At 30.1% G+C, this 11162-nt stretch overlaps 2 protein-coding genes across 2 annotated transcripts; both read left to right on the top strand.

Moving 5' to 3' along the window:
- The first annotated feature begins 2408 nt into the window (after nucleotides 1-2408).
- LOC102592082 (uncharacterized) lies at nucleotides 2409-4342 on the top strand. Its single transcript, XM_006343235.2, has 4 exons — nucleotides 2409-2545; nucleotides 2829-2944; nucleotides 3029-3160; nucleotides 3239-4342. The coding sequence occupies exons 1-4, from the start codon at nucleotides 2429-2431 to the stop codon at nucleotides 4203-4205; spliced, it is 1332 nt and encodes a 443-aa protein (XP_006343297.1). The 5' UTR covers nucleotides 2409-2428; the 3' UTR covers nucleotides 4206-4342.
- A 4010-nt stretch (nucleotides 4343-8352) lies between these two features.
- LOC107059848 (CRIB domain-containing protein RIC11-like) lies at nucleotides 8353-10962 on the top strand. The gene is made up of 4 exons (XM_015306889.1): nucleotides 8353-8401; nucleotides 8502-8599; nucleotides 9134-9218; nucleotides 10560-10962. Exons 1-4 carry the CDS (start codon nucleotides 8353-8355, stop codon nucleotides 10769-10771), a joined length of 444 nt encoding a protein of 147 aa, XP_015162375.1. The 3' UTR covers nucleotides 10772-10962.
- Nucleotides 10963-11162: the final 200 nt, after the last annotated feature.

Below are 11162 nucleotides of genomic sequence, written 5' to 3'. Positions count from 1 at the left end.
TCACGTTGACCTGAAACACTCTTTAAGAGAGTATTTAGTAAGAATTTATTTGACTAAGTTAACCTTTTTCAAATGAGTACCGCTAATTGGCAAGACAGAATTTTGGCACGAATTGCCAAGACACGGGTAAATGACGAAAATGTCCCTTTCGCTCCAAAACCGCTTGTATTTCCCTCCAAAAAAGAAAACCATCTTTGACATTTTAATAATTATTTACTCTCTCTCTTACTTTACTCTTTTTATCTCCTTCAACTTCACTCTTCACTCTCATCCGTTCTTATTTTAATTTGTTGATCAAGAATTTATTTTGTTGTTGGATTTATAACACAAGTATAAATAGTTCTTTAAATAACATGATTCCACAATACTTTTGTAGCTTAATTTCACTCTTCATTGGAATATTTCAATGTTCAACCATTTGTATTTACGGTATAAACTACCACTAAGTCAAATGGTCAAATTTGCACATTCTTGCCAACTACAATATATAGAAGTAGGGGTGTACAAAATCGAACCGAACCGCAAATCGAGTCAAACTGAAAAAAAAATCCGACTAGTGATTGGTTTGACTTGATTTGGTGTTGAAAAAAAAAAAACCCCGACTATATTTGGGTTGGTTTGGTTTTAACTAAAAAAAAAATAATCCGAGACCAAACCAACCCGACATTATATATATAATTTTAAAATTTTATTTTATAACTAAAAATATTTACTTTGATATAATTTTTAAATATTTCTTATACTTTTTTTATAGTTTTTATCTTTTTAATATATTATTTCAAGTTTGAAACTTATAATTTTGAATAGTTTCATAAAGATTATATAGTCCATAAATGTTGGTAATTATAATAAAACTTAGATCAAAATCAAATTAATACTAATGCAAAAAGAAAATCAATTTAACACTAAGAATGACAATAATATTGAATATTTGTTATTTGGTTTTACATTGGTTTAGACAATTAAAGTACATAATCTAATTTTAATTTTCTTTAATATTTAGTCATGTAACTAATACTTATTGAACTTATTTTAGCATGATTTAGTACTTTTAAATTATGATCATTTTCATTATGACTTATTAATTTGTCAATATTTGTTTTACGTCAATTTCATTATTATTATTATTTTTGGTGTATTTTAGTTGTCATTAATCATATCATTGTTTGTGTTGTATTCTTAAGAAACACCTTAGATAGTTGTATTTTGGTAGGACTGGAGTAAATATTTGAAGTACAAGTAAATTATATGTTTGTATGAATATTTTAGTGGAAAAACCCAAAAAAATTCAAAAAAACCCGAGGTTGAAAAACCCGAGTTTTATTGGTTTAGTTTGGTTTATAGATTTAAAAATTCGACACAAATGGTTTGGTTTGATATTTGAAAAAACCCGAACCAATCCGACCATGTACACCCCTATATAGAAGATTGATATATTTAAATATAGGGTTCTTGTGAATGAAGAAAAAAATTGACAAAAAACAAATATATTTGAACAAAGGTAGTTTAATCAACTCGGATTTGTCGTTGATTTATTATTCCAAATTAAAATTATGAACGAAAAGGAAACAAAAAAACGCTATTTAAAATGACAACGTATGGAGACCCAAACTTGGTAGAAATAGAAGTAAACTTTACCGAAAAAAAATGAAAAAGCTCAATTAAGTATGAAATTAAATTTAAAAAAATTGGGCAGTGTGAAATAAATAATAATTACAACTTGGACTTTTCAGAAGTGGTTTAAGTTTTAAACAGTTGTGGTTTTAAAAGTATTAAAAATGGTTTTACCTTTGAGGGTAATTTAGGTAGACGAAATAAATGAATTTATCCAAACGCCCTTAACTTTTCACCGAAATTACGAAAATACCTGATTTTTGTTGCTAGTGTCATTTCGTGCCAAAAATCTGTCTTGCCAATTATATTTTCCGTTTTCAAATTTCACATTTGAACTACCACCAATTATTTATCAAATCACACATCAACTATAAATTGTTCTATTTTCCAAACTGAACATAGTGATATTTTAGATAGAAAAAGGGGACAATCGATAGTTAATATGCATTTTGATAAACTACCATAATAGTTCAGATAAAAAACTCACATACCTAATTATTCAAACATGAAACTTGAAAAATTGAAATAATATTTTGGAACAATTATTTTTGTTTTTGCTAAAACGATATTTATTTTGAGAGAGAATAAAGAAAGTTAGATAACCACAAAATCGGAGCAAGACAAGTGTGCTTATGATTTATCAAAACTCAGTGCTAACTGACAAAACCAACGGTAACTTTCATTTCAAACCGTTGTGTCCCCAAAAATACTCCATTTTTTCTCCTGTTTTTTTCTTTTATCACAATTCCCCATCAATCATCATCATATTCATTATTTTTTTTCCATTTGAAGAACCCAACCATAAAGAAAAAAAATGAAGTGTTTTACATGTTGTTTTCGTACTAATTCCAATTACAAGAAAATCATCACAAAAAAGCCATGTAGTAATAGTAGCAACAAGATCAATAGTATCTCTCCTCAAGCTCTCCAGGTATGTCGTAATAATCACTATTTATTATGGTTAAAAGGTCGTCCTTTGATTCAGTTGACCGAGAGAAATGTATTAAGCACAGTCATTTATGATGACATGGTCGTACTTATTCAAATAGATTTTTCTAGTAAATGACTAAAAATCCGATAAGGAAATTCAGTTGACTGAGGGAAAGGTGTTAGACACACACTCGCGTGCTCACATCGACTTTAACTAAAACGACCCCTTTAGTTAGTTGTGTTTGAATTTGGAGTTTGATTAACTTCTTGTGTTATTTCTAAAGGATTTGCTCGAGACTCGCGAAAATGGTGAAGATTTTGTAGCCATTAATGGTACAAAAGAAGAAGTTGATCACCAGGACGAGATTGTGAAATCCATTAACCTCATCGAAGAATCAAAGTACGATTTTTTATTTATTTTTTCAAAAATAAGAAAATGCAATTTTGTGTTTTTTTCGTTTATCTCAGATCTGTTAAAAAACAGGGGTATAATTAGCAGAGAGAATTTACTCGAGTTCGATGAGAATGGCGAAGCTTATGTAGACGCCATTAATGCTAAAAAGGAAGAAGCTCGACACAAGATTGTAAACTCCATTAACCTGTTTGAAGAATCCAAGTAAGTTTTTTTTTTTAAAAAAAAAAATTATTCAATTTTTTCTGTTGTTTTCGTTCACTGAAATTCTTCGAAAAACAGAGACGAGGAGGAAGAAGAAGAGTTGAATAAAAGCAATATAAAGAATTTGCTCGAGAGACGCAAAAATGATGAGGGCTTATTATCAAAACAAGTTTCTGCAAATTGCTCAGAGTATCTGAGCAATTTGCAGAAACATAACGGAGAAGAAGAAGAAGAAGTGGACACGGTTTCAAATTCAAGTGTGTCAAGCTATATATCTTATCCTCAAAATCATCGATATCATTGCTGCAGAAACAGCAATGATGAATTCGAAGATATTGATCTCGAAGATGAAGCTAACAATAATGATGATGGAAATGAAATGATTCTTCAAGAGTCGTCTTACGAGTCATTATTTTCACTCTCCATAGACGACTCCACTCGGAATGGAAATAATCCCTTCCCCGAAATCATGTATGACAAGGAGGAGGTCAACAGTCCATTGAAACCTATGTTGCTCAGACGTTTCAAAAATGCTGACAGACTTGTAACGGATCCTCAAGAAGTAGTGCATTTTCAACACGGGTGTGACAACAATTTTGAAGAGTCAGAGCAACATAGATTACTAGTGTTGAATCCAATTCGAAATCCATGTCTATTGAAAGACACCGGCATTACAACGCCTCCATCACTATTGAATCAACAAGAGGAGAAGGAGAACATTGATATGAATCTTCTTGATTTTAGTACCACGTATAATCGTGCAAAAGACGAGCCTAGTTTGAAGCGCCAAGAGAATGAAATCGCGGTTGATGCTAGTCTTTCGAGCTGGTTAGTTGAATGTTCTCAAGACGACACGCCAAATTCTAAAAACAGTGTTGGTTCTGTCGGAAATTCACATTCAGAGAAACGCGTAGGGCTTATCGATAGACCAATTTTAGGAGCATTGACAGTAGAAGAGCTCAAAGATGAAAAGCCCATTGTAATAGGGACTATTGGGAGCTATTTGAGACATACAGGGCAAGCTAATAGCATTTCATCTTACTGAGGCATTTCGTCGAGCAGGTAGCACGCTCCCGGGAGGAGGTATACGTGCTTTATTTTTTCATGTGTTATGTTAAGTTTGTATTGCTATTCCATATTCAACGATTCAATTGTTTAATAGATAGTCAAATTTGTAAAGCATATTTTCTACATGAAAGTGGAATTTACCAATGACTTAGGGACCAATGAATATCATCCCTTAGCGACCGGGCAACTTGTGTTTTGAGGCCTGATTAATTTGAATTTACATAAAAAGTTTCACTTTTAAGTATAATGTAAGACAAATATCATGAGTTTGTCTTGTAATAAAATTAGTTGTTGCTAATACTTGTTTCTCGATTATCTCTTTCATAATCAGAGCTCAGAGAAGGAACAGATAGAATTCGAACACAATAATCGGTTTGATTATCTTCATACAAAAGGATATTAGATTACATAATAGAAAAGATTAAAAAATCATCACTAACGTTAGGAACGTAATCATATTTGATAGAAAGTGTTTTACCTTCAAAGTAAAGTTTTTTGATATATTTAATTACTCAAAAGTAGATACTAGACATCGAATGAAAGAGTAGACAAACAAAAAAAATTGCTTAGCTGACTGCACTCTTAGGATAATGAAACATCACATAGAAATATACAGCTAAATTTAAAGAGCAACTTTCACATATAACAAACACAAAATTCATATTAAAGAGAGAAAGGCAAAAGAGAACTGGGCAGGGGAATATTTGTATTGTATAATTATAAGTGTATAGGATGAAGATATATGTATTTGCATGTGTATATACAATTTTCTCTCGCTTTATACAAACAGAAGCAGTTGTATACAAAAGATCAATTGTATAATTTGTGTTTGTATAAAACGAGAAAGAGGGAAAGGCAAAAAGAGAACTGGGCAGAGGAATATTTGTAGTGTATAATTATAAGTGTATAGGACGAAGATATATGTATTTGCATGTGTATATACAATTTTCTCTCGCTTTATACAAACAGAAGCAGTTGTATACAAAAGATCAATTGTATAATTTGTGTTTGTATAAAACGAGAAAGAGGGAAAGGCAAAAAGAGAACTGGGCAGAGGAATATTTGTAGTGTATAATTATAAGTGTATAGGACGAAGATATATGTATTTGCATGTGTATATACAATTTTCTCTCGCTTTATACAAACAGAAGTGCAATTTATACATTTCGTTTCTATTTGTATAAAGTGAGAGAGGCGAGGGAGCGAGCAAGATCTGAGAGAGTGGCGAGCGAGATCTGGGAGAGGGGAACGAAAATATATGTATATATACAATTTTCTCTCGCTTTATACAAACACAAACGCATTTTATACATTCGTTTTTGTATAAAGTGAGAGAGGCGAGCGAGTCTGCCACCAAACGAGAGTGGCGAGCGAGATTCCACCAGGGAGAGTGACGAAAATAGCAATAGTTTGCTATAGGGTACAATTAAATCAAAGTATATTTATAGCATTTAATTTGAATTAATAATTTGCTATTATATACAGTTTTTCCCAAATTTAAATAATAGATAATTAAATTAGGTATACAAAGACTTTTTGGACTTGGAAATAGTCTTTACTCAGACTTTAATTTGATACGTTGTCTATCAAAATAATAGCTAGCAAATATATATTTATGATATATATAGTTAGCAAATATAATTATATTTAGCTGACCGATCAAATGTGTAACTTGCCCATAAAAATTTCTAAGGTTGACAATTATTATATAAAAAAATATTAATTTCCTTAAAGGTCAAAATAGAAGTTGATTAAATATTTATGTATCACCTACCTTTATTTTTTGTACGGACAGAAAGTACTCTTTAATTATGTTTCAATTTATATGATGTTATTTCATTTGATATAGAATTTTAATAAAAAAAAATTACTTTTGAAACTCATATTCTAAACAAGTCACATATATTTGTGTTGCTATAAATCATATCATTAAGGTAACATGAACATTTTAAAGTTAAATTGTCACTAAATATAAAAAAAAAAAAAAATTAAAAAAAGACTAAAAGGAAAGCGTATTAGATATTTTGAGACAAAGAGAGTAATAGGTAACAAAAAAGTTTCGTAATTTCTTTCTAATTTTTACTATTTTTTCTTGAGAATTTTAAAACTAAATTGTTTTTAAATATAGAAATGACATTCTTTTTCGGAAAAAAACAAAACAAAAAAAGAATTGATGTCATATAAATTGAAATAAATAAAATACTTTCTCTGTCTCAATTTTTGTGTCACAATTCGATTTTCTAGAGTTAAATGTCTTGATTTTGTTCCTAAATTTTGGATATTAAAAATTTTAAGTTTTTAAATGATTACTAATTAATTGGAACAAAAATAAAAAATAAAATAAAAATAAAAATAAATAAAAATATATATATATATATTAAAACCACACCAACTCTTGAATTCTGAATATATTATGTAAATTGGGACAAAGAATATATATATTATTTTGAAGTGCAACAAAATTAGTCTCCCAACACCACCATTACGGAAAAACCAAAAAATTACAACTTGTACTATAAAATAATGTGTATTTTTGTGTCTCATGTCCATGTTCTTTGTAAGCTAACCTCTCAAGTCTCAACCTTACCTTTTTAGACAATTTTAATTGGTAGTTGTCCACCTCTACTATTTCATCTTTTTTTTTTTTTTTTCTCTCTTTCTATTCCTCTCTAATTTTCCGTCCTTAATTTTTTTTATTTTATATTATTACCCAAACTAAACAATTCCCACAATCAAACAACAAATAGAGAGAGAAAAGAAGAAGAGAAAACAAATTAAAGGTCCTTTTGGGCATATTTGCCCTCATATATATAATTTCTTGATTTCCTCATTTGTTTGTTCTTTCATATATGCATGTTTTTTTGCATGCATAAATATATACACACAAAAAAATAGTTGAAGGAAGACATTAATGGGGAATATTACAATTAGAAGGAGATAGAAAAAGTTTATTAACCTTTTTCATATATCTCCTTTTTTTTTTCTGCATGGCTTGTGCATTTATCTGAAAAGGTATTAATATAATTATTATGTTATTCAATTCCATTTCTTCTTTTCATTTTTATTTTATTTCTTTTGTCAATCAAGATTATTTTTTTTTTTTTTTTTTTTTTTTTTCTCTCTTTCTATTCCTCTCTAATTTTCCGTCCTTAATTTTTTTTATTTTATATTATTACCCAAACTAAACAATTCCCACAATCAAACAACAAATAGAGAGAGAAAAGAAGAAGAGAAAACAAATTAAAGGTCCTTTTGGGCATATTTGCCCTCATATATATAATTTCTTGATTTCCTCATTTGTTTGTTCTTTCATATATGCATGTTTTTTTGCATGCATAAATATATACACACAAAAAAATAGTTGAAGGAAGACATTAATGGGGAATATTACAATTAGAAGGAGATAGAAAAAGTTTATTAACCTTTTTCATATATCTCCTTTTTTTTTTCTGCATGGCTTGTGCATTTATCTGAAAAGGTATTAATATAATTATTATGTTATTCAATTCCATTTCTTCTTTTCATTTTTATTTTATTTCTTTTGTCAATCAAGATTTTTCTGATTTGTTTGAAATTAAGGTGTTGTTAATGTTGTCAATCAAGAATTCTCTTCTCCCAATGCATTTGAGAAAAAAAATGCAAAAATGTGATCCTTGAAATTCAAACGTATGACCTAAAGCAATTTTTGAACTACTTTTTTTGTTACGTTAGGAGATTCCTTGTGACAAAAAGACTCAACAATTTCCATATACAAAAGATTTTATTTTACCCATTTTTAAAGTGTAATTTCTGATAAAAGGGATTCAATTGAATCATATAGCTCTACCCCTACCCAAATCAAGGGCAGAGTAAGGGGGCATTACAAGGCTTCACTCTATATATAAGGTCAAAATTATTCTTTACGTATATAATGAATTTTATTGACTATTTTGTGTGTTTACTTGTTTACATTCTGAACGTTCAATTTTATTCTACACATGAGAAATTGAAAAGGGTATAAATTTTCTAATTTTGTATTATTTTTTTTGGTTTTGGCAAAGGAATTAGTATTTCCCATTGGTGTGGTCCTACTAACATTTCTGAGCAAAGTATTATTGGCTTTTTGGGCTTTTACATTATATACAATGGCAACCAAAGTGAAGGGGATTTACAAATATATCTCAAATATTTTTGGTAACCTCTTTTTCCCTTTTTTTTTGGAATTGTATGTTTTCTTGATATTTGGTCTGAGGGTAAAAGTGTAATTTTTTTATTTTTTTTTGTAAATTTACAGTTGTTAAGGATAGGGAGTTGGAGATTGGAGGTCCAACTGATGTTAAACATGTGGCACATATTGGTTGGGAAGGTCCCTCTGGAGGTGCACCTACTTGGGTATGTTGTCTTTCTAAAAAATTTATTCGCACTCGATGTTTGCATAAAACTGAGAAATGTAAGATATTATGTATTTTTACCTTAGTTTGTATCTCTTAAAGTTGTCTCGTGTGGTCATGGATCGAATTGTGGAATCAATCACTAATACTTTGGGTGCGAGTTGCGACCCTTCCCCCAATTCCTGCATGAACGCATAATGCTTTGTGTTTGAGTTAACCTCTTTTTATTTTTACTTAGTTTGCAACTCTTAAAGTTGTCTTTTTCTGTGTAACGAGCTATAGAATCAACAATTAATGCTTGCATCAGAATTGGTTGTCTACATTATGCTCCTTGGATGCAACCCTTCCTCAGATTCTGCATGAACATGCGATGCTTCGACCAATGAGCTAGCTTTTTTTTGTAACTTTTAAGTTTAGTTTGGTGTAAACATCCTATGCAACTGACTATTTTCCTTATTGAATCTTAGCAATTCATTATTTTATATGAAGGGCTTTCCATATGCCTAACATTTTTAATTTTTATTTTTAATTGAAGATGAAATCATTCAAGGCAGGACCTGAATTTTCAGTAACTTCTATTGGTAACTCTGGTTCTGCTATTACTCCATGGTCATCTCAAGGTTAGTCTTGTTTAAACATCCTTTTTCCTTTTGCACACCAAAATCTATATAGGTCTTTCATTTTTACTATATAACGGTGGTGTTCGAACCAGTTTTAGGCCACTTGACTACTTTACCGAGTACATGTTACCTCCCATCAATATATGTATTAAGTAACTCTGTCTATCAAAACTTAGACTGACGTGAAGAAATCATCTAGCGTATTTTGTATCTCTAGAAACTAAATGATTGCTTGAAACCCCTTTAATATTTAATTGAGTTGAATTTTCTTAGATGATCATTCAACTAATAGTTATTATCTCAAAAAAATTACTTTTTTTGTTGAAAAAATGAGAATCAAGAAAAATAATGAATTTCCGAGATAATAATTATAAATTGTAAAAATTGAGAAATCAACCCTTATTTTATCATATTATTTGTAACTTTAAATCATGTATAGTTTCCCTAATAAGAGAATTCAAAAATAGTAAGCTTATCCTATGTTTTGTTGTATGTCTTATAAAAACTAAAGAGATTTTTTTTCTTTTTTTTTTAAAGATTTGTTTTGCCTCATGAGAGGGGAAATTTGTGTGGCTCATCTATGGTGTCATGACCCAAGAAAGGGACACAACTTATCTGTGGTGTCATTGTCTAAAGTATGGCCTTCTATTGTAGTAATCACTCACATTTTGTGAAAAAATTTAGAACTTAGATTGAATATATATGCGGCCCCTCAAACTTGCTCGAGTTTGTACTTAGATACTTGTACTAAAATCGAATGCTTGTCACTCAATGCGATGTTAACACATTGTTTATATAGATGTTGAGTGTTTAATAGGTCATGCCCTTAGCTAAGGTGTCTAAATAATTATTTTTTTTTATTGAGTTTAAGGGGTTGTAGATATGTATTTGACCTTTGAACTTCATATGCACTTTGAAGCTAAGCTATGATATTGAGGGAAAAGACAAGAAAACTAGGACATTACACTAATTTATGGAAGATGAGCAAATTAACTACCCACTTTTGCTTCTTTAGAGGCGAATTCAGAATTAAGAGTCAGCGAATATTGAATTTGTTCTTTTGAAATCCAGGTTCTTCTACTTCATGTTTATGTTATGAACATTTTCCCTTTTTATCCCATTGAAAATTGATTTTACTATATAGACGCTTATGACCTCCTCTCTACCTACTTATGCATTCATACCACAAGACTCTACAACTCAATCTACATTAAACTCTTCGTGAAGACACACTTTACCACAATTCTTATGACACGTAGTTAAAAGTAACGAATTCAGTTGAACCACTTGCCTCTATACTACTTGTATTTTTATTTCAACGTATGCACGTCTTTTTGATAGGTTGTGGTGAGACGACGAGGCAACTAACAACAACTAACATGAAAACTTCAGATGTTACTAGTCCTCCTAAGAAACATAAACGGAGGAAGCCTAAATCGACTTCCTCTCCAAAATCTAGTTCACCATCCACGTTGAGATCATCGCGAGCAACTAAACACAAGGCTAAATCTGTTGAAAGCAATCACACACCAACAGCCCTAGAAGTGGTTTAATGTGTTGCAAACAAAAAAAAATAAATGTCAAGTTCAAAAATGCACCAAAAAAAAAAAACAATGACATTTTGCATATATCATAGTTGAAGAGAAAGGCAAGAAAGGGGTAGAAAGTAAGTAAATGTAGAGGAGGGGAACATAGAAATGTTGATTTAAGAAAGGTGAAATTTAATTGTACTCAAAAACTTGGTGTTTTGAGAGAAAAAAACTAGAATTTGTGTTCCTTTATACTATTCACTTTTTTTTTCTTTTGTTTTATATATTTTCTTATTTAGATGTAATGTAAGGAAGGATCATGTAAGGAGTTTGGATCATTTAGTTGTGCTAATGCTAATAGTTATTTAGTAGTACATCAGCCTGACAAATTTTGTTTAGACCTAATATAAAAACG

The sequence above is a fragment of the Solanum tuberosum genome, unplaced genomic scaffold (assembly GCF_000226075.1).
Source record: "Solanum tuberosum cultivar DM 1-3 516 R44 unplaced genomic scaffold, SolTub_3.0 scf00039, whole genome shotgun sequence".
In the NCBI taxonomy this organism is placed as follows: Eukaryota; Viridiplantae; Streptophyta; class Magnoliopsida; order Solanales; family Solanaceae; genus Solanum; species Solanum tuberosum.
Note: the sequence above shows the minus strand (reverse complement) of the source record. Positions and strands in the feature narration are given on the sequence as shown.